This window comes from Crocodylus siamensis, chromosome 3 (genome assembly GCF_052110815.1).
Source record: "Crocodylus siamensis isolate JL-2025a chromosome 3, ASM5211081v1, whole genome shotgun sequence".
NCBI lineage: Eukaryota > Metazoa > Chordata > Crocodylia > Crocodylidae > Crocodylus > Crocodylus siamensis.
The window spans coordinates 34,316,582-34,340,821 of record NC_143397.1 but is presented as its reverse complement, the minus strand read 5'-3'; the positions used below and the strand labels follow the sequence as shown (position 1 = coordinate 34,340,821).

At 49.0% G+C, this 24,240-nt stretch overlaps 1 protein-coding gene across 1 annotated transcript in view; it reads right to left on the bottom strand.

The window, feature by feature from the left end:
* The window catches only part of ANKRD31 (ankyrin repeat domain 31), a 151,581-nt gene that overhangs the window by 90,497 nt on the left and 36,844 nt on the right, over nucleotides 1–24,240 (bottom strand). Inside the window, 4 exon segments of the mRNA XM_090037630.1 lie at nucleotides 3,484–3,545; nucleotides 6,969–7,212; nucleotides 7,403–7,410; nucleotides 15,375–15,511. Coding sequence (XP_089893756.1) covers nucleotides 3,484–3,545; nucleotides 6,969–7,212; nucleotides 7,403–7,410; nucleotides 15,375–15,511 — 451 coding nt within the window.

Genomic DNA, 24,240 nt, shown 5'->3' with positions numbered 1-24,240 from the left:
CATGTGGCCCACAGGCCACATTTTGCCCACCCCTGCTGTACATCAATGCCAGGAGCATGGGGAACAAGCAGGAGGAGCTAGCCCTCCTACTCTCTAGTGGGCAATATGACCTGGTAGGGACCACAGAGACCTGGTGGACCCCTCGCCTGATTGAAGCATGGCCATAGAGAGCTACACCCTGCACAGAAGGGACCGAGCAGGGAGAAAAGGCAGAGGTGTTGCTCTCTATGTGAGGGATCAGTACACCTCTCTGGAGGCTGACATTGGCTCCAAAGATAAGCAGATTGAAACCCTCTGGGTCAAGCTTTTTGGGGGCGGGGGCAAGGTGAGAGAGACCTAACTGTGGGTGTTTACTACAGGCCACCAAACCAAATGGAGGAGCTTAATCTGGAGTTCTCTCAAGAACTGACAGAGGCCACACAAGCAAGGGACTAGGTTGTCATGGACGACTTCAATTACCTGGACGTAGATTGGGAGGAACGCTCAGCTAGTTCGGATCGGCCATGTAGCCAGCCTCTTAACTGTAACTGAGGAGCTCTTTCTGACCCAGGAAGTGTAACCACCAACCAGGGGTACTGCTCTCCTAGACTTGGTCCTGGCCAAAGGAGATGATTTGGTGTGTGGCTTGAACAGAGGGTAACCTGGGCGACAGCAACCATGAGCTCATCAGGTTCACTGTCTGCTGCAAGGTTGACAAATCAACTAGCAGGACTAAAGTCCTGGACTTCAAAGGCTCAGGGTATTAGTAGGGGAGGCGATGTAGGACCAGGGACAGAAGATGAATGGGGTGTATGATGAGTGGTCATTCCTCAAGGACGTGATCCTCAAAGCACAAAAGAGAACTGTTCCCACAAAGAGGAAATGTAGCAGAAGGGCTGGAAAGCCCTACTGGCTCAATAGGGACATTGTGGTCCTCTTGAAAAATAAAAAAGAAGCGTATGCACAGTGGAAGCTAGAGACAGTACTCAAGGAGAACTGTCTAACAGTGGTCTGCACTTGTAGGGAAATGATTGGAAAAGCTAAGGCAGTGACTGAGTTTAAGTTAGCCAAGGGAGTCAAGGACAATAAGAAGTCCTTCTTTAGGTATGTAGGGAGCAGAAGGAAAACAAATGGAAGCATGAGGCCCTTGCTTAACACCTCAGGATAGCTGGTAATGGACACTCAGGAAAAAAACTGAACTCCTGAATGCCCGCTTTGCTTTGGTATTTCACTAGACCAAGAGGAAAGACAAGCGAAATAAGGATCACAGGGGGCATGGCGGAAATGAGTCTTCCCACTGCGGATGCTGAGCTTGTGCAAAATCAACTAGAAAAGCTAGACATTTATAAGTCAGCAGGACCAGATGTCCTTCACCCAAGAGTGCTGATAGAGCTAGCTGAGGTCATTGCAGAACCCGTGGCAAAACTCTTCCAGAAATCATGGCACACAGGGGAGATCCCTGAGGACTGGAAGAGGGCCAGTACTGTGCCCATCTTCAAGAAGGGGAAGAGGGAGGACCTGGGCAACTATAGGTCAACAAGCCTAACCTCCATCTGAGGGAAAATCCTGGAAAGACTCATGAAAGAATCTATGTGTGATACACTCATTGAGGGTAAGATTCTGAATGACAGCCAGCATGGCTTCATCATGGGTAGGTCTTTTCTTACCAATCTCATCTGCTCCTATGAACAGGTCTCTTGCCACCTGGACATGGGAGAGAAGGTCAACATTATATACCTACCCTTCCAAAAAAGCTTTTGATCTAGTATCCCACAATACCCTTGCAGAAAAATTGGAAGATTGTAGGCCTAACTGCTCAACAGTTCAGTGGGTGGAAAACTGGCTGTATGGTAGGACCCAGAGAGTTCTCATGAACAGATCTGTGTTGTCCTGGTGAGAAGTGGCTAGTGGTGTCCCTCAGGGGTCTGTGCTTGGATTGGTGCCTTTCAACGTCTTTATCAATGATTTGGATGTGGGGGTGAAAATCTCACTAGCCAAGTTTGCGGATGAAACCAAGTTATGGGGGAGCATGGTCATGCCAGAAGATAGGTTGTAGATACAGGCAGACCTGGACAGGCTGGAGAGTTGGGCAGTCCAGAACCAGATGAAGTTCAACACTCAGAAGTATAACGTGCTCCATCTGGGGGCAAACAATCTCAAACATACCTACGGGCTCAGGGGCGACAATTTTACTTGCACCACGACTGAAAGGGACCTACGGGTAGTAATCAACCATTGCATGAATGTGAGCTGGAAATGTGATGCTGTGGTCAGCAGGGCAAACAACATGCTGGCATGCATTAACTCCTGCATATGATACAAAACTAACAAAGTGATATTCCTACTGTACTCCACACTCTTGAGACCACAGCTGGAGTACTGTGTCCACTTCTGGGCACTGCACTTCAACAAGGATGTGGAAAAACTAAGAGGGCCCAGAGAAGAGCCACTCATATGACCAGGAACTTACAAGACAAGCCATATGAAGAGAGGCTGAGGGACTTGGGCCTCTTCAGCCTACAGAAGAGAAGGCTGAGAGGGGACTTGATAGTGGCTTACTGCTACATCAGGGAAGTACATCAAGAGCTTGGTGAACAGCTGTTCACTGGGGCACCCCTGGGGAAGACCAGGAGCAGTGGATACAAATTCCTGGAAGGCCGCTTCAGGCTCAATTCCAGGAAAAACTCCTTCACAGTCAGGGTGTCCAGACTGTGGAACAAACTCCCTCCAGTGGTGGTGCAGCCACCTACCCTGGAAATCTTCAAAAGGAGACTGGACAGTCACCTCACTGGGGTCACTTGACCCCAGTTGTCTTTTCCTGCCTAGTGCAGGGGGACTGGACCTGATGATGTACAAGGTCCTTTCCAGCCCCTAACAATCTATGAATAAGCCCCACCCATTCTTTCCCACGCCACACAGTTAGGCAGAGTAGATATCTTACAGGGTCCTAAATGAGCAATCCAAATGGTGTTCTCAGGCTCTCTGTCTTAGGAGAGTGTTCTCAGCTATGGTCCTGGGCTCAGTAGGGAGGCAGTACAGTCACAAATAGTCTGTGGAAAATCAGGGAACTGAAATTGGGTTTCTCATGTCTCTAACTAATACCTTGTCCATAAAATGATCCTTCTTTTTCTTCCCAGGAAAGCAAATTCTAATCTGGATTAAGGAACTGGAATAGAACAAGATTTTAGTGATGGAACTCTCTATTTCCCACAAAAATAGCTACAAATCCAGAGGTGGGCAAAGGTTTGGCTGGAGCAACGAACTGTCTTGTCCATTGCTGAAGACAAAAATCCCGGCAGGCAGAAGGGACAAGTGTATAGCTGAATCTCGGAGGTGCTGTGCATGTATGAATCATGTACTGTATGTGCCACAGAGTGTGACAAAGCACATTTGTACCAGACTAGAAGTAAAGTCAGAATCCAGAAACAAATTATAACACTAAGCACAGGTATTAACAGATTTTAACTAATCCATGTTGACATTGATTATTCAGTTGATTTATTTCAAAAGTTCATTTGCTATCTTATAAAAACCTGCTGCACTGGCTTCATGTAGTGGAGTCCAACCTAGGGCACAAAGGAAAATTATCAGCTGAATCTCATATAGGAATAACATTTTTCATAACAGCTTGTGTCAACTGTATGAATCAGGGGTGCTCAACCCCCAGTCCACAGAGCCATGTTATCTGGCTGACAGGGCTCCCCATGGGTCCAAAAATTTGGCACCAGGGGAGCATTAGCAATTGCCAGTCCCTGCTATCAAATTTCCAGACCCAGGAGACATGGAGGTATAGAGCCAAATAGGGCCAACTGGGGTGGTCCAGGGCTGAGTGGGGCGAGAGTGGCATGGGGCAGTGTAGGGTTGAATGGGGCAAATCAGGACAGGATGGGGTAGTGGAGGGCTGAGCAGGGCAGCACAGACCAGCAAGGGGCCTCATAAGGTTGGGCAGAGGTAGCATGGGGTTCAATCCTGGCACATGGGGCACAGTCCAACTCACCGATTGGCCCCAAGTCACTCAAGTAGTCCACAAGGCCAAAAGATTGAGCATCACTAGAGTTAATTATTTGGTTACATTTTATTTCCCAGAAAGGCACTAAATTATTAGAAATCACAGTATTTGGATCATAAAGTGCCATGTGACAAAATATATAGCATTAAAAAGTGATGTGGGTAAAAGGTTCTAAAACGTCTACTTCTTAAGAACTGTCTATCACCATAACAGTAAAGAAAAATCTCAGCTTGCACATTCTCAGTCAAAACTCGCTAAGGTTAGGCTGCTTAATTCTGAAAGGCCCTGCATACACTGAGCATGCTCGAATGCCCAGCAAGAGGGAACGGGCAAGATGGGAATTTTTTTCTCCAATTGCTCTTCCCAGTAAACTAGAGTGCTGTGTTTCTAGGCACCCAGATGTAGAAAAAGATTAATCCCTCTTCTGCCGGTCTCCAGACAGTGACTTTTAGAAAAGGGAAGCTTTAGAAATGCAGAAGAGTAAGAAATGGCAGGAACAGTAAGAGAGTAGAAAGAGCCAGTGAAGAGAGTAAATAGCATGACAAGGGACAGGGACCACAATTCTGTTGTGACAGGAGGAGCAAAGGAGGATAAAGAGGCAGAATGGTCTATGACCACTGGAACACATTCCCCTTCAGAACCTGGAACTGAACACAGGAATCTGAGTGTCTGCATACTGCTGCTGTCAGCAACTGAAACCCACTGGGCAAGGTGTGTGCCTCATCCCTCTCTATTGGTCTACACGGAGCATAACAGCTACTATTGCCATTGCTTCTTCCATTACCACAGGTAGAAGAGGTCTGTGTTGTGATGTAATGGTCTGAACTCTGATTATGACCCAGGCTGCAGTTTAATATGGTTCCACATGACAGGATTTCTGGTGGGGTTTTTTGTTTGCTTTTTAAATAAATAAGGATGTTACATTTACATTTTACATTAACAAATACACTAAAAGAACATTATAATTGCAAACACAAGTTCTCAAAAGCAAATACATGGAAAAATTAAAATTGTCTGCATGCCTTTAAACTCTTCTCCCTTTTGCATATGTATCATGATGTAGTTTTTAACTGCAAAGTCAAAAACAATTTTATTTCACAAGATCCATGTCTTGTTCAGTGTACAAGACAAACTAAACTACCCCTGAGAATGAATCAGGGTTTCACATCGAATGAAGCTGCTGTCTGTAAAATATTCACTTTATTGCTGGTCAAAGGCTGATCCTTAAATCCAAGCCCACTCTCAGGCAGGCATCATGATACCTGGAATTTATGTGAATTATGACCTAAGGATGCTATCCTAATCAATAGGGCTCGGTACTTAGGCTTCTTTTCCAGTGAATGGGGAGATCTTAATATCTCCCAAAGCCAATCCACTCATCAGGGAAAAGAATCTGATAGAAACAGTAGGAATAGGGATATGTCTGAATTCCCACTCCTTGGAACTAAGGTGTCAGATTAAGGGTTGCCATCATGTCAAGATCCACACTGCTCACAGGAGAGATGCCCACCTGACAACACCCTGAGAAAAGCATTGAATTGAGTGTAAAGCACTGAAACTCTGTTCACCCTTGGACATGGCTGATGGTATTACCTGTCCTTTGCCAAATAACCTAGTGTTTTGAGTACTTGCCCAGAAAGTGAGAAACATGGGTTATTATAAGCCCATCTCACCCTACAGGGATTCAACCAATATACCTTGCTTCTCACTCTTAGACTACCAGTTAGCTTTTAAACCAAAATACTTGTACACTAATTTTGTATTAGTCGTGGTCTCAGAACCCAGCATGAGATATCTGGGGCCAGATTTACAGGAGTGTTAAGTGCTTCCAGCTCTAACACAAGTACTGTGATTCTGAACTGAGCTTTGAAGATATTGGGTATATCTACACATGCAGTTAATAATAAACTCTGGAACTCTGGTGCAGTTCATGCTCAAGTTTATTGCTCCTGGGCACAGCATTTACACATGCCTGCTGAGACAGCAGCATGTTGATCAGAAACAGAGCACCCCTAGCTGGCAGGGGGCTCAGGCTGCCAGCCTAGGGCTGCTTCTGCCTAGCTCAATGTGCTGTGGAGGGGCTGGCTGGGGCACAAGGGTGCTCCAGTGAGGGGCTAGACAGTAGGCATCCCCCGCACTGTAGCACCCTCATGCCCCAGCCAGGTCCAGTCATTGTCTACATGTGCATTTTGGCATGCATGACTTCTCTCCTGTAGGATAGTACTTGTCCTGGACAGTGCTATTCTACAGTGAGGTTAATTAAATTTCCTGTGCCCTAATATGGTTGCACATGTGGATGGTGATGCTTTACTGCAGAGATAATTAGTCAGCTCTGCACTAAAGTGCACCTGTAGATGTACTCACAGTGTTCTATAAACATGCTAAAAAAAGAACCTGTGTACATTTCAACTTGGCACCTAAATTAAAGGCTATGTTTGACAGCTTGGTTTTAAGTTCCTGTACCTCATTTTTCTATCTCTAAAATGGATAAGTTAAGTAGGTATCCTATGAGAAAACAGTAGAGGGGATTAAAGAGATTCCAATGTAATGCATCTGCACAAGTAATTTCAATTAATTTTGAATGGGCATCCTTAGCCATATTATTTCCTAACTTGTGAGTGCTTCATTTTTCTCCCTCAATGTTCTTATCAATGTGGGTTTTTAAAGTCATATATATTATATATACACAAAGGTCTACATATTTATTTTCTCATGAGCACATATCAAGTTAACCAAATAAATATTCAATAACTCTGTGTTTAATAAACCAAACACTTGGCTGGGATCATTTAATCAGGAATGATCCTGCATATGGCAGGGGGCTGGATTAAATGACCTTGTCATATCCCTTCCAGCCCTACTTTCCTATGATCCTATGATCTTTCTGTTTGTAATCTGGTTGCAAGCATGTTTAATACTTACATCTACATATTTGTATTGCTATTCACAAACTTAGCTTTTAACTGAATTTGCAACTTACCACCATAGTCCTGAGCATTTGCATTTGCACCGGCTTCTATTATATCATGTACAAGATCTATATCCTCTTCGGTAACAGCTCTATGCAATAGGATTTCACCAAAAACATTTTTGCTGTTGATTGTTGAAAGTGGAATGGAGAAAACAGCTGCACACAGAGACTTCTTAGCAGAGGTTTGTTTTTCTGAGAAACATAAAAATTGAGATCTGGTAAGCTTAAAAATAGGTTTGCTCGATAGCTTTGACTGGATTCAGTTTGCAAGGCAGCTAGTATACAGCTTCTCAGAAGAAAAACCCTGTCACCATGAATCTCAGTCCAACTGCTTCTCTGCCTATTTACTTCAAAGATCTGTCAAAAGAGAGACATTTCAGAAAGTTGTTCCTGCAGTAAAAATAGGTAAACATTAATCTCCCTTAATAAAAATCACATTTCACCTGGCAGTCTGTGCATAAATATCATGTTGATGTCAACAGAGTTTGGTACACAGAATGAAAGAATATGACTTTTAAATGGTGTCTTTTCCACTTTTGACTTTCCATATTTCAATGATATTTTTGGCAAGAAGTATTAGTATTAGTAATTTCTCAAAACAGGTATGTTCTGGGCCTGGCACAGGAGTTAGCACAGAAAGGCACGTGTAAGGGCTATTGGTGGGTACTTTACTTCTGAGCTGCCCCTGGTGGTGATGCATGGCACATCCCATACCTGTTGTGCCCCTGGGCAGCCAAAGCTCCCTGACACAGAGGAATAGACCCCCAGTGCTGGACCTCAGATAAAGGGGATGAGGGAGTGATCCAGGGACCCAAGAAATCTGCAGATGGCTGCTCAAACCTGCCTGCCTAGTCACAGCAGCAGCAGCAGCAGCAGCTGGTGGTCTCCTACTTAAACAAACACCTAGGGAGCTGCGCATGGACACAGCACGTGGACAGAGCATGAACAGGGAGCACTGAAAGGGGCCTAGAGTGCGGCTGTGAGAGCGGGCCTTAAAGGGCTGTACAAGTTTGGTGGTGGTACGAGCACAGTCCCGACCTGCAATATGGTGATGAATATGCACCATACTCCTTGCTCTGGCTAGATACCTGCTTAGGGGGTCCCTGCTCTGGATGGATCACCCCCGCTTGGTACCTCAGATTAGGGGTAAGGCCACTTTGGATTTAGTGCTGACTAAAGGGGAGGACATGATAGGTGACCTGAGGATTGGAAGTACTCTGGGTGACAGTGATCATGACTTGATTAGGCTCATCATCCACTGAAAGGCTGGGAAACTAGTTAGTAGAACAGAAGTCCTAGACTGTCCTAGACTTCAGAAGAGCAGACTTCGGTAAACTCAAGAGATTAGATAGAGAGCCCCTCTCCGACCAGCAACTGAATGATTTGGGAGTTCAGGAACAGTGCTGCTTCCTTAACGGAGAAATTCTCACTGCTCAAAAAGAGGCCATTCCCACATGGACAAAAAGTAGGAAAGGAGCCAAGAGACCCGCTTGGCTCAACACGCATATTAGGAAACTATTGAAAAAGAAAAAAGGTTACAAGCAATGGAAGAATGGTTCAGCAACCAGAGAGGAGGACACTCTTAGTGCCAGGGTCTGCAGGTATGAGACAGGGAAAGCCAAGACAGGCATGGAGATCAAGCTGGAAACCAGAATAAAGGACAACAAAAAGTCCTTTTATAGGGACATAGGGAGCAAGAAAAAAAATGGGCTCCACTGTGGGACCCCTACTGAATATGGACGGGCAGCCCACAGTTGATCCCCATGAGAAGGCAGAGCTCCTAAATCAGTTCACATTAGTATTCCTGAAATCAAACAGGGGCTGTTCACCTGTCCAGAGGCCCTGGGAACATGGGGAAGATAACAGACTACATGAAATCAGTCCTGAACAGGTGAGGGATCTCAAAACATTTGAACCTTTTCAAGCCTACTGGCCCAGATGACCTGCATCCGAGAGTTCTGAAAAAACTGGCTGAGCTTATAGCAGAGCCACTGGCAAAGCTGTTCAAAGATTCATGGAACTTGGGAGTGGTCCCTGACGACTGGAAGAGGGCCAGTGTGGTACCTATCTTCAAGAAAGGAAGAGGGATAACCCTGCAAACTACAGACCAGTCAATCTGACTTTGGTCCTGGGAAAAAAATTGAAAAATTGAGGCCATCAATTACTATCTGGTAACTGGTGTGGTATTAAGAAGTAACTAGCATGTCAAGGTAGATCATGCCTGACAAACCTGGTGTCCTTCTATGACCAGGTAACTAACCATTTGAATGAGGGACGTGAAGTTGATGTCATTTACTTGGATTTCAGTACAGCCTTTGATTCTACAAGGTTCTCTCAACTAAATTGGAGGGTACTGGGCTGGACCAGTCTACAGTGATGTGGGTGGACAACTGGCTTAGAGGCCAATCCCAGAGAGTTATAATCAATGGGATGGCCTCATCCTGAGGGGACATCTCCAGTGGTGTCCCCTGTGCTTGGACCCATGCTCTTTAGCATATTTATTAATGACTTGGATGAGGGGGTGGAAAACTCAGTGGTTAAGTTTGTGGATGATACTAAGCTGTGGGAAAATGCTGGCACATCACAGGATAGGGCAAAGATCCAGGATGACCTTGACAGACTGGTTTTATGGGCAAAATGAAATCAGATGAGGTTTAACAGAGAGAAGTGCAAGGTTCTTCATCTTGATATGAAGAACCTTCACAACAACTACATGATGAGTGGTGGTACACAGGCTGGGACAGCATCTGAATGGGACCTGCGGGTCACAATCAACCGGAAGATGAACATGAATAAACAGTGCGATGAGGTTGCCAGCAGGGCAAATAAACACTGACATGCATCAGCCAATGTGTTCCCAGTAGATCCAGGGAGGTGCTTCTCCCTGTCTATTCAGCATTGGTGAGGCCACAGCTGGAGTACTGTGTCCAGTTCTGGGCACCACACTTCAGGAAGGATGTGGATAAGCTCAAGAGGGTACAAAGAAGGGCCACCCATATGATTAGGGGCTTAGAGGATAGGACCTATGAGGAGAGACTCCAGGAACTGGACCTGTTCAGTCTGAGTAAGACAAGACTGAAAAGTGACTTGATAGCTGCCTACAAGTACGTTAGAGGTGAGCATCAAGATCTAGATTTCATAGATTTCATACATATTAGGGCTGGAAGGGACCTTGAAGATCATCAAGTCCAGCCCCCTGCCCCAGGGGCAGGAAGTCAGCTAGGGTCAAAGGATCCTAGCAAGATAAGCATCCAAACATTTCTTGAAAGAGTCCAGAGTAGGTGCCTGCACCACTTCTGGAGGGAGTCTGTTCCAAGTACTGGGGGCCTGGACAGTAAAGAAATTTTTCTTATGTCCAGCCTGAAATGGTCTTGGAGGAGTTTATGACCATTGGTCCTTGTTTTACCTTGGGGAACTCTGGTGAACAGATGTTCTCCCACATCCTGATGTACACCCATTATGTACTTATAGGCAGCCACCAGGTCCCCGCTGAGCCTGCGCTTTTCCAGGCTGAAGAGTCCCATGGCTCTCAGCCTCTCTTCATAAGGCCTATTCTCTTGCCCTCTGATGATGCACATGGCTCTCCTCTGGACTCTCTCAAGCTTCTCAACCTCCTTCTTGAAGTGAAGAGCCCAGAATTGGATGCAGTACTCCAGCTGCGACCTCACCAAGGCCAATTCACTATCATCGACCACTACTCTCTAGGTCTGACCTCGGAGCCAATTTCCCAGCCATCAGACTGTGGTGTAGCCAAGGCCACAGTTGGCCAATTTTCCCATGAGGAGGTCATGGGACACCAGATCAAAGGCTTTTTTAAAGTCCAGATATATGACATCAATTTCTTCTTCCTTGTCCAGGTGGTATGTCACTTGGTCATAGAAGGAGATAAGATTGGTCAGGCAATACCTACCCATGTGTAGCAGGACACCAGGGTGCCTGCCACTAGATAATGGTGTGTAGCAGGGCACTAGGTTGCCTGCTACTGAATAGTAGTAAATGGGTTTAGCTGCCATTCATTAGGGCAGCAGGTGCCAGTTGCTATGTCTACTAATTGGGTCAGCTGACCACCAGGGGGCAGGCCCTAGCCTTTATAAATACAGAAGGCTAAGGCCAGAGCCAGTTCCCCTCTGGCAGCTGGAGAAGCAGCAACTCTGCTGCGGAGCAGAGCACGGTACAGCCGTCTGACTGACTGAGAGTCTACATGATGAGACAGGGGGAGAGAACCCTGACAGGAGTGTACATTCTAGCCGGTAGGCTTATTGTTATGTTACAGCCGTGTGGCTTGTGGTTCTGTTTAGTTATCGTTACACCGGAGGACCGGGCGAGGCTGTAGGGGTGGAGGAGGCCTCATCGGGAGCTCCCCAGTAAAGTGGGGGTGTTCCTGGCACCACTGAGGGTGCCGTGTTGTGGGAGTGTCCTGACCCCAGCCCAGAGTGGGCAGCTTCGGGAAGAGTTTGGTAGAAGCAGAAACCCAGTGGGGTGCAGGCCCAGGAAGGCGGGTCTGAGAGTGGGGGGGGGGGGGTCCCGACCCCAGCCCAGCGGGGCGATATTGGGACAAGCCTCAATTGGGAACCCCAATTGGGAAGAGCCCCAGTGGGGCATAGACCTGAGAAGGCGGGTCTGGGGGCCAGGCGAGGCTGAGGCTGCCTGAGCCCCAATCCTGAGAAGCCCGAGTCAGGCGCAGGATCCGAAGAGGGATCCGGGAGCCAGGTAAGGCTAAGGCCGCCTGAGCCCCAACCTTGGGAAGCCCAAGTTGGGCATAGGAGGCCCCAGAGCGGGCAGAGGCGCGGAGGCGCGAACAAGGCCCGAGTGCAGGCAAGGAGTGCGAGAAGAGCATGCACAGGCCCGAGAGCGGGCAAGCAGTGTGAGCAGCGTGAGCAAGGGGCCCTGGTGGGGTCAGAGAGCACGAGAAGTGCAAGCAAGGGCCCAGTGTGGGCAGGGGAGTGCATGAGGTGCGAGTATCTTGGAGCAGGCCCTGGGAGAGGGTGCATATATTGGACATTGGGCAGGCCCAGTGGGGCACTGCCTGTGAAGGGGAAGCCCCGGAAGGGGGCAAGCCCAGGGCTATGCCCCGGAGAGAAGAGCAAGTCTACTAGGAAGCCCAAAGGGAGTAGCCCCGGAATCATAGCATAGCAAGACCGGTCCCATGCCAAGGGGGCAAGAAGGCATAGCAAGACCGGTCCCGTGCCAAGGGGGCAAGAAGGCAGCCTCCCACTGATAATAATAAGATCAAAGACGTGGTGGGTGAGATAGAGGGTGCGTTCAGGACCCAGACTTGGCACGGTGGGCAAGGGCGCTAGGGGAGGTCATGGCACCCCTAGGGACAGTCCTGGCACACTGTGACAAACCCATGCTAGCTATTCCTCAGAATGTTGCCCTCAGCCATCTTATCCAGAAGGGTCTCTTTGATAATTTTCTCCAGAATCTTACTGGGGATTGAGGTCAAGCTGATTGGCCTGTAATTCCCGGGATCTACTTTCCGCCCTTTCTTGAAAATGGGTACCACATTGGCCTTCTTCCAGCCTTCAGGTACTTCACCTGAGTGCCATGAGTTTTCAAATATTTTTGCCAATGGTTGGGCTATGACACCTGGCAGCTCCTTGAGTACACTAGGGTGTAATCTGTCAGGACCATCTGACTTGAAGGTGTCCAGCCTCTCAAGGTGATCCTTTACTAGATCAGCACCAATGCTGGGTATAAATACTCCCTCACCCTGGTCGTCCCTCGTCTTGCTAGGCAGGGCGGTCCCATTGGACTGATGAAAGACTGATGCAAAGTACCCATTAAGTAGATTGGTCTTTTCCTGGGTGTCAGTTATCAGCTGTCCCATTTGGTTCAGCAGGGGTCCAATGTTACCCTTGCTTTTTTTTTCAACTCCCTAATTATCTGAAAAAGGACTTTTTGTTGTCCTTGATATGTGAAGCCAGGTGGAGCTCAGTTGCAGCCTTGACTTTCTTGATCCACTCCCTGCAGGTACAGACCAGTGTTGAATACTCCTCCTTGGTGATAATGCCAGCCTTTCATCCTTTATAAGTCTCTCTTTTGAGGCATAGGAGGTCCTCCAGTTCCCTGCTAAGCCAAGGGGGTTGCTGCGCTCTTTTGCTACCCTTCCTTCGAGATGGGATGGTCATCCCTTGAGCTGTCAGGATCACTCCCTTGAGGAGCAACCACTCCTCTTGGACTCCTCTTCCTGTTGAGTCGTGGTCCCTTAAGGCCTCGACAATGAGCCTCCTGAGCTTGTCAAAGTCAGCTTTCCTGAAGTCAAGGACTTCTGTATTGCTGACCGACTTGCCAGCTTTGCGATGGATAGTAAAGGTGATCAGCTTGTGGTCACTATCACCCAGCTTCCCATCGATTCTTAGGTCACTGACCAGGTCATTCCCTTTGGCCAGTACCAGGAAGCTATGTGACTGATCGGATTTGGCCAAGTGCTCTTCCCATGATATGTCCGGGTAGTTAAAGTCTCCCATGACAACCATGCACTGAGAGCATGCAGACTCAGTCAGTTCCCTGGTGAATTCCTGGTCCAGCTCTTGTTTGTGGTTAGGAGGTCTGTAGTAGACTCCTAGGGGAGCAACTCTTCAGAAAGGCACCTCGAGAGAAGATGAGGACCAATGGCCACAAGCTAATAGAGGAAAAATTTAGGCTGGACATAAGAAAAAAACCCTTTTTCCATAAGGTTACCAGAATGTGGAACACGTCCCAGCAGAGGTGGTGCAGGTGGCATCCTTGGAAATATTCAAGATGAGGCTGGATAAGCACCTTGTTGAGTTCATTTGAGTAACCTCCTGCCCATGGCAGGAGACAGGACTTGATAATCTTGCAGGTCCCTACCAGTCCTTTGTTTCTATGATTCTATGAAAATTATGATAAAAGTTTGCTCTTCTGAGCAGCCAGTGTAGTTATTCCTTCCTCTTCTTTTCACCAACCATACTGAATTCAGAAGGAATTTATTTTACCACTTCAGTGAAACTGTAGAGGAAGATTCATACAGAGGTGAAAACTAGGGCTGTGCAAAGCTTCAGGTGCTGATATGCTTTGGAGGAGATTTGGACCGATTTGGTGGCCAAATCTCTGAAACCAAATTGAATCAGGGGACCAATTAAAAGATCCAAATAAATTCAAAGCTCTCCGAATCTTTGGAAAAGATTTGGAGAGCTATGATGATTCAAACAGTCCCTGGTGGCTGCAGCAGGGAGCTGCAGCCAGACTAGGATCTGGTAAATAGTGGGTGGGAGAGAGAGGGCTGGGGGAGGGGAGAGGAGACCATGGGGGGACTCCTGCCAGGCCCCATCCCCTCCCCGTTCCCTCAACTCCACCCCGCCCCCCAAGGCTGCCCTGATTGCCCCAGCTTCCAGTGCTTTAAAAAAAGCCCCATTGACTGGATGCTGCTAGGCAGGAGGGTGATCCCACTGTGTGGGGGGCTCTGCCATGAATCCCCTGACCTGCCCCCCACTGTGCCAGCCCTCCCCATGTCTGCCCCACCCAGCCCAGCTCCAGCCCTTTATGGAAAAAAACCAGGAAAAACCCCAGGACTCAGCGAAAAACCCTCAGCTCCTGTAGCAGCCCCAGGGCTTTGGAGGGCTCATGAAAGAGCCCCCCCATGCAGTGCAGGGAAGTGGGGGACAGCAGAAATCACCCCCCACCAGCAGCAGCAGTGAGTCCAGGGTTTTTCTCAGGTTCTTTTTTTCTTAAAAGGCCAGAGCCATGGTGGGTGGGGCAGCCATGCTGGGTGCAGGACAGCGAGAGGAGGGTCGGGATTTGTGCAGAGCCCTCCAAACAGCATGGGGCAGTGGGGGGCAGTGGAGATCGCCCTCCTACCCAGCAGCGTCCTGCAGGCAGGGCAGCCATTGCTGGGCAGGGGATGGGCCTGGCCTGGGTGATTCGGAGATTCGGAAATTCAGCAGCAGCCGAATCTCCGAATCAGATCTGGCTGAATTGATTCAGGACAGTGATTCAAATCACTGAATCGAATCACTGTCCCCTGAATCAGTCGAATCTGACATGAATACTAGTTGATTTGCACAGGCCTACTGAAAACCTGGTTGAAGAATCAAGACCTATATTTGGACTCTATTCTCAAAAATAACTGTTTGCATTTCACTTCAAAATATAATCTTCCATGATTAAATGTGTATGTGGGAAGATTTTTTAAAAAATTTATAAAGACTGTGTGCAAGATAGTCAGCTTCTTTTTCCCTTAGAGTGCCAACTATAAGAAGTGTTTTTAAAAAGCTGGTGCTGAGTATCTGATGTTGTTGTTGTTGCTGCATTGCTTCATAACAAGGTAGTTCCACATTTCTGCCTTTGAAATACTATAAAGCAAACCTATACTTTTTTTTTTAGTTCAGTAGATTTGTTTGAATTTTCCTATAAGACTGATTTATGTGAAAAATGAACAGAAACATTTCTCACCAATTCTCTTTGCAATTCTTTGGCTCCTCCTTATCTGTTTGTCCTGGTTATTTATATCCAAAGTTGATCTTTTACACATATCATCTCCCAGCTCTGAACACTGGTCTTCACTGTCCTTAGAAACAGACTCTTGCATTCTATTGAAGAAAGATTTGTTTAAAATCAACAAATATAATCTCACCATATAAATAAGAGTGTAATATTTACACTAGATTTACATTTAAACTTACATAATTTTTAAAGGAAATGTGTGTGTGCTAATAATATATACATACACACACATATGTATGTATGTGTATTAGGGCTGTGCGAAACTTTGGCAGCCATTTTGTTTCAGAGGTGTTTCAGTGCCCAAAACACTGAATCTGAAATGAAATAGAAGGCTCCAAAACATCTCCAAAACTAAACAAAATGTTTCGCAAATGTTGTGGATGTTTCAGAGGCGGGCTTGCAGGGAAATAGAAACTCAGAAGTGGGAGGGGGAAGGGGGAGTGAGAAAGGACTGCTCTGATATTGACATCTGTAGCTGGCCAGTGTCTGCGAACTGTCCCTGAGGTCCCTTCCAATCCCAGTGCTCTGGGAGAGGGATGACAGCCTGCTATCATCTCATGTACAGATCTGGGGGGCCCATGGCCCCCAGGAGGAGTCTGGCACAGCCCCGCAGCCCTCCTGGGGAATGCGGGTAATAAGTTGTGAGTTCAGCAACAACACTCAGGACACTCCTGGATTGAACTAAGAGTTATGTATAATTCTCTGGAATCATATCCAGGGTGGATCTATTGACCTCAGTATATGTATTCACATACTTGCTATGCCTCTGACTTGACCCAGTCCAGTCCAGTGGAGAGAGAGGAACCAAGAACACCTCTAGCTCCTTATGGCAGAGAAAATGGAGTCCCCAGTGCTGCAAAAAATGCCACAAAGCAAACTGAACCCTGCAGTGCTGAACATGAGGCTTTGGCCTTAAAGGGGCAGTACAAGGAAAACACAATAAGACACAGCACCCCTTCTCCCTAGACAGAATAGTCAGCCAATCATTTGGGAGGACTCCACTGCCGTTGTGGTCTTCCCATATAACTGGACTCAGTAGGCGGTTCAGATGATGGCCCTGTCAGCCTATCTGGAGACTCAACAGTGACGCTTCCTTCTGATGGTGATGGAAAAGGGTTTGCATTGGTTTGAACAGGTAGGCACTTCCCTAATGAATCCATGTCTGTCGGTGGTAGATTGGTGCTTGGAGATAGCTCACATGTAGGGTTATCAGTAGAAGAACGCCCACGCAGCTGGTCTACGTAACATCTCCAAACTTGTCTGTCATCAGTCTGGACTGTATTTGATATGGGTCCTGTGGCACTTACAATTTTAGAATGAACCCACTGTGTGCCTGTCCCATAGTTTCGAGCAAACAGTCTCTTCTGGAATGAAAGGACGTAAGGTACCAGATGCCAATGCAGAGTCCAACTCCTTTTCTTTCCTAAACTGTATGTCTCTCACAAGGTTACCTGGTCATAGAAGGACACCAGGTTTGTCAGGCATGATCTAACACAGTCAAGGCATGTCTTCAGTCAACAATCCATAAGAAGCTCTGATGGGCTGGCCCCCGTTGTAGGGCAAGGAATTACATGTTGAGCAAACAGAACAGATGCGAACACTGGTATTAGGTTTTAACACAAGAACAATTGGTGTGGCCCAGCTTGTAAATACGATTGGCTCAAGGACGCCTTACACAATAAGCTGATTTAATTCTGCATCAATCTTCGTCCACAGTGTAAAAGGTACATTCCAAGCCTTCATAAAGATAGGGGCTATTGCAGGATCCATTTGGAGAGTCACAGGTGGACCTAATTCCTCGGAGAATACCTGGGGAAACTCCCTTGCAAGCCTTTCCAGACTTTCTGTGCAGAGACTGTGTACGCCTTGAATACTGATTCCCAATGGTGAGAACCAATTTTTCCCCAGAAGACTTTCATAGATTTCATAGACATCAGGGCTGGAAGGGATGTCGGGAGATCATCAAGTCCAGCCCCCTGCCCAAAGGGCAGGAAGTCAGCTGGGGTCATAGGATCCCAGCAAGATAAGCATCCAATTTACTCTTGAAGGTGTTCAATGTAGGTGCTTGAACCACCTCTGCTGGCAGACTGTTCCAGACCTTGGGGGCTCGGACAGTAAAGAAATTCTTCCTTATGTCCAGCCTCAAACGGTCTTGCAGGAGTTTGTGACTGTTCGACCTAGTCATCCCTTGGGGCGCTCCGGTGAACAAACGTTCCCCCAGATCCTGGTGGTCACCCCTGATAAACTTATAGGTGGCCATCAGATCACCCCTGAGCCTGCGCTTTTCCAGGCTAAAGAGTCCCATGGCTCTCAGCCTGTCATCGTAAGATCTGTTTTCCTGACCTCTGATCATGTGCGTGGCTCTCCTCTGGACTCTCTCAAGCTTCTCCACATCCTTTTTGAATTGTGGAGCCCAAAACTGGACGCAGTACTCCAGCTGCAGCCTCACCAAGGCTGAGTACAAGGGGAGAATGACGTCCTGGGATTTGCTTGAGAAGCATCTATGGATGCAAGCCAGTGTTTTGGTCGCTTTATTAGCCGCAGCATCGCATTGCAGGCTCATGTTCATCTTGTGGTCAATGATGACCCCCAAGTCTCTTTCTTCTGTAGTGCTATCCAACGTAGCACTGCCAAGCCTATAAGGATGCTGCAGGTTTTTCCTCCCAAGGTGGAGAACCTTGCATTTTTCAGTGTTAAACGCCATCAGGTTCTCATCTGCCCATTTGCTGAGCCTGTCCAGGTCATCCTGGATCACCTGCCTATCTTCTGGCGTGGATGCTTTGCCCCAAATTTTGGTGTCATCGGTGAACTTGGCCAGTCCACTTCTGACTCCAATGTCCACATCATTAATGAAGATGTTGAACAGTATGGGTCCAAGGACAGAGTCTTGAGGGACCCCACTGGTCACAGGACACCACGATGAGTGACTGCCATCAATTACAACCCTCTGGGTCCGACCACAGAGCCAATTTCCCAGCCAGCAGATCGTGGTGGAGCCAAGGCCACAACTGGCCAGTTTGGCCAAGAGGTGATCATGGGATACCAGATCAAAAGCTTTCTTGAAGTCAAGATATATGACATCAATCTCTTCTCCCTCGTCCAGGTGATAGGTCACCTGGTCATAGAAGGAAATGAGATTGGTCAAACAAGACCTACCCGCAACAAACTTGTGCTGGCTATCCCTTGGGATTTTAGCCTGGGCCAGTCCCTCAAGGATGGCCTCCTTAATAAACTTTTCTAAGATCTTCCCCAGGATAGAAGTCAGGCTAATGGGCCTGTAGTTAGCCGGATCCACTCTCCTCCCTTTCTTGAAGATCAGCACCACATTGGCCTTCTTCCAGTCTTCGAGCACGACACCAGAGCGCCAGGAGTTTTCAAAGATCCGTGCCAGGGGCTGGGCTATGACGCTCGCCAGCTCCTTGAGTACCCTGGGGTGCAGATTGTCAGGAGCGGCTCACTTGAAGGTATCCAGCTTCTCAAGGTGTTCCTTCATGAGGTCAGCATTTATGGAGGGTAGGGGATCCCCATCACCCAGATCTCCCTTTCCCATAGCAGGCATGGGCGTCCCATGGGACTGATGAAAGACTGACGCAAAGTACCTATTTAATAGGTTGGCTTTTTCCTGGGCATCAGTTGCCAGTTGCCCCATCTGGTTTAGCAGGGGTCCAACATTGCCCTTGCTTTTCCTCTGGCTCCCCACATATCTGAAAAAGGACTTTTTGTTGTTCTTGATGCTTGAAGCTAGTTGGAGTTCAGTTGCAGCCTTGGCTTTCCTGGTTTGCTCCCTGCAGGACCGTACCAGTGCAGAATAATCCTCCTTGGAGGTGAATCCCGTCCTCCATCCTTTGTAGGCTTTCCTTTTTAGCCGCATGAGGTCCGCTAGGTCCCTAGAGAGCCAGGAGGGCTGCTGTGCCTTCTTACTGCCTTTCCTCCATGTTGGAATAGATTTAGCTTGTGCATTGAGGATCGCTTCCTTGAGAAGCAACCACTCTTCTTGAACTTCCATCTCCCTGGGGTCACGGTCCCTGAGGGCCTGACCGACAAGCCTCTTGAGCTTGTCAAAGTCGGCTTTTCTGAAGTCAAGGACTTCTGTGTTGCTGACTGACTTGCCAGCTTTATGGCGGATGGTGAAGGTGATCAGCTCGTGGTCGCTGTCACCCAGCTTCCCATCAATCACTAGGTCACCGATTAGGTCGTCCCCCGTAGCCAGTACCAGGTCAAGCAGCGCTTTGCCTCTCGTTGGCCCATAGACTTCTTGAGTCAGGTAGAGGTCATCCACGCACGAGAGAAAGCTTTGTGACTGCTCGGATTTTGCTGAGTGATCTTCCCAGGAGATGTCTGGGTAATTGAAGTCACCCATGACAACCAAGGTCCTGGAGCAAGCGGCCTCAGTCAGTTCCCAGGCGAACTCCTGGTCAAGCTCATTACTTTGAGTGGGAGGTCTGTAGTAGACTCCCACCGTTGTGTCCCCTGTGCCGTACTTGCCACGAATTTTTACCCAGAGGGTCTCTAGCTCTCCATGCTGGTCACCAACATCAGCTTGCAGGGACATGTAGCTTTTCTTCACATAGAGAGCTACACCCCTGCCCCTTTTGTCAACACGATCCCTCCTGTACAGGGTATAGCCCTCTATACCCGTGGTCCAGTCATGGGTGGAGTCCCACCAGGTCTCCGTTATCCCAATGATGTCATAATTCTTTGCACTAAGCAGGAGGATGAGCTCCTCCTGCTTGTTGCCCAGGCTCCTGGCATTAGTGTACAGGCAGGCAAGTGTGCCCTTGGGGGCTCTTGCCTTGCCCACACATTGTGCCAGGGGTGGGCTCCCTTAAGTGCCTTGGTCCGCTGGCTTTGCAAGGGTTGCTCAGCGGGCCAGCAGTGGAAGTAGTCCCCCCATCCCCCAGCAGGCTTAGTTTAAAGCCCGGTGGAGCAGGTCAGCCAGCCTGGCTGAGAAGAGCCTCCTCCCCAGGGGGGAGAGGTGGAGGCCATCTCTTCCCAGCAGCTCGCTGCCTGTCTCGCCAAAGAGCGGGCTGTGGTCATGGAAGCCAAAGCCTTCCCGATGACACCAGCTCCGCAGTCTTTGGTTCACTACGTGGATCCTCCTCTCCCTCCTCAGCCCATAGACCAAGACTGGGAGGATCGACGAAAACACCACCTGAGCTCCCAGACCCCTAAGCCCCGCTCCCAAATCCCTGTAGCGCCTCATGACCTGGCTGGGGGTGCTCCGAGCCGTGTCATTGGTGCCCACGTGAATAAGGAGCATGAGATAGTGGTCTGTGGGCTGGAGGAGCTGCGGGATCCTCTCCGCAATGTCTCAGATGTGGGCCCCCGGGAAGCAGCAGACTTCCCGGGCTAAGGGGTCGGGGCAGCAGATTGCCCCCTCAGTCCCCCGCAGGATGGAGTCTCCCACAACAAACACCTTTCGTTTTGTCTTGGGGAGACCGGGGGCAGTAGCTGTGGTTGAGCCTGGGTTGCCTGCAGGAGCCGGCAACTGAGCAGGCTCTGCTGGGGCTGCAAGAGGTGCGAACCTGTTGCTAAGCTCCAGTGAGGGAGGGGCCTTGGTGTGGCGGGGCTTAGAGCCCTTGACCACCTTGGTCCATGCCCCTGACTGGGCAGAGCGGGAGGTCCTAGAGTCCTCCTTAGTCCTGGAGGGAGACGGTGCTCTACCCTGCAGCTCCCGGGGGAGAAGGGCCTGGCAGTAGGAGTCTATCTCCTGCTTGCAGTCCCTGATAGCACGCAGTCTCTGGACTGTGGCCTGGAGCTCCTCCAGCTGGTGCACCAGAGACCCCAGTAGGGAGCAGACCCCGCAAGGGGAGGTGGCCATGCTCCCGGGCCCCAGAGCCTGAAAAAGGGACAGGCAGCCCCCGCAGCCAAGAGCCAGGGGCTCCGTCTGCATGGAGCCTGGAACCATGGGCTCTGTCTGGGCGGCCGTCTCTGAGGTGCCCAATGGGGGGGCCGCAGAGCCCGAGGGGAACCTCGGGGTGCGGCGCGTGCCCATCCGTGTCATGCCTCTGATAGGCTAGCTACAGCTGGGACTGACTACTCTGGGGGGTTAGCAGGCAGGGTCTCGTGCCCTCCCACGCCCTTTCCTTCGTGAACTCTGTGCTAACTCGAGCGCCTGTTTACGCAGCCTGTTCGCGCGGCTCCGGTCGCGTGGCTCCCTGGGGGGCTGGGCCAAGTAGGGGCCTGGGCGGGCGCTTGACCCAGCCCGGCTCCACGCAGCCGCCTCCTCCCAGGGAGCGAGGAGTTAACCCCTTCCCACCACGAGCCCGCATACCTCCAGCTGTGCTGGGGGTCGGCAGGGGGCTCTGCGGCTGCTGAGGGGGTGTCTGGGGGGCTTTGGGGGAGCAGGGGCACAGCGGACTTTCACCCGCGTGTCTCTCACCGCTCCAGAGCCTAACTGAGCTTTTTTTCCCTTTTTGGTGGGCCCTTTTAAACTGCGCGCATGCGCAGTGGGCCTGCCATCAGAGAAAGCTGATTTCTCAGGCCAGAGGGGGCCCTGCCCGGGATTTGGGGGGCCCTGCCCTACAGGAGGGGGACTGGTGGGACCCCTTATTAGGGGTAGATGCTAACAGATCCATACTGGACATTTACACTGCAGCTACCCAAAGTTTCCGTAATCTGTCCATTGTAGTGATGCAGGTGACACTCAGGTTTCAATAACTTGGAGAGAGGGTCCTGAAACAACTGGAGGAATGTGTTTTTATTTATGAGGAATACTCCCAAACCTGAGTCCACTCCCATTTTACACTTCTTTCCATTTATTTCTACAGCTGCAGTCATCTCAGAACCTTGAGTTTCAACAACACCAACATTTTTAATCAAATATAGTTTTTGTACCTCAAGTTCTAGGGAGAACTCTAATCTGTGAGTGGTTTGGGAGTGAATACATTTGCCACAGTCTTTTTGTCTCCTGGAACTAGCCTTTGAGTGGCAGACCCTCTCTTCTTCTTGCAGGCATGGCACTCCGCATTCCTAAACCTGCACTCCCTTCTTGGTCACTACAACTCCAACATATCTGTGGATTAATTGGTTTATGTGGTGCTGTTGGTGAGGGTATAATCTGCAGAATTTGCTGGTGATGATTTGATTCTTGATCTTTTTGGAGTAAGTAGACATTGCTGGAGAACACCTGGTGAATTTCTATCACGTTATGGGATGCTGCTTCAGCTGCCAAGGCTTTTTCTTGTGCAGTAGCCAAAGTCAAATTTGGTTCAGAGAGCAGGCAACATTGGATTACTTCATCTTGAACCCCACAGATAAGTCAGTCATAAGGCAGGTCATCCAGGAAATCCCCAAACTCACAAAATTCTGCAAGGTGATAGAGCTCAGCCAGATAATCTACTATGCCTTCATTGGCCTTTTGGTCCCATTTTAAAAAAATGAAATCTCTGCAGTGTAACAGATCGTCTTGGGCAAAAATGTGCCTTTAGCAGAGCAGTTAGTTCAGCATAAGACTCAGTGTTTGGTAAGGTAGGTGTTGTGAGGGAACGAACAATGGCAAATGTTTTGGCGCCACAGACTGTTCAGGAGTATCGCACACTTCTGTTCTGGGTTTTCCACTTTGTTGGCTCCCAGGTAATAAGATAGCCTTTCCGTGTAAGAGTCCCAAGAAGCCAGCTGGCTCACATCAAATTCTTCTATGTGACCCAATCTAGCCATTTTAACTAACATCAGCCATATTAGAAAGAAAACAAGAAGAAGAAAAAAACTTCCCTCCGATCACAAAACATCCTAGTCTCAGAATGTTGTCCCACAATATAGGAGTGTCTTTCAGCAACGGATCCCATCCTCGTCACCTGATAATATGTTGTGGGTTCAGCAACAACACTCTGGACACTCCTGGATTGAACTAACTTGTTTATTATTATAATTCTCTGGCATCATATCCAAGGTGGATCTTAACAATTGCCCTCAGTATATGTATGCAGAACTTATACTTGCTCTGCCTCTGATTTGACCCTGTCCAGTCCTGTGGAGAGAGGTGAACCAAGAATGCCTCTGGCTCCTCATGGCAGAGAAAATGGAGTCCCCAGTATTGCAAAAACTGCCACAAAGCAAACTGAACCATGCAGTGCTGAACATGAGGGTTTGGGCCTTAAAGGGGCAGTACAAGCAAAACACAATAAGACAAAACAGTGGGGCCCCGGATCTGTGTGCAGGATGACAGCAGGCTGCTGCTGCCAACTGGGGCCAGTGCCAGCACCTGAGTCTGCTCTGCCCAGCCCATGCCAAGTGCCAGAAAGAACTCAGAGCTGGTGCTCTGGCAGCCTGCTGTCATCCTGCACGCAGATCTGGGGGCTCAGAACCCCCGGGAAGACTCAAGCACAGCCCTATAGCCCTCCTTTTAAAGTACCAGGAGGCTGAGGCCAGGAGGGGGATAGGGCCGGGCAGGGCAGCCATGGGGGCTTCTCCCACGGCTCCCTCTGCCTGGGCACAGGCAGACACATCCAGAGAAGCCATGGCAGAAGCCCTCATAGCTGCCCTGCCCGGCCCTGTCCCCCACCTGGCCCCATCCTCCTGGCATTTAAAAAACAAAAAACAAAACCACGCACTCACCAGCTGTAGCAGCAGTGATCGGGGTCACTGGGGGCTCATGGAAGAGTGCCCCCCTACACACACACAGCACGGGGCAGTGAAGGGCAGTGGGAATTGACCCCTCCCTGCCTGGGGCACCCCACGGCAGCTGCCCCATGGTACTGTCTGGGAGCTGAGGCTGAGCAGTGCTGGGCTCCAGGTGACTGCTGGAGCCGCCCCAGCTCCCAAATAGCATGCAGCACCTATGTGATGCAACAGCTGCTATGCATATGTATATGTA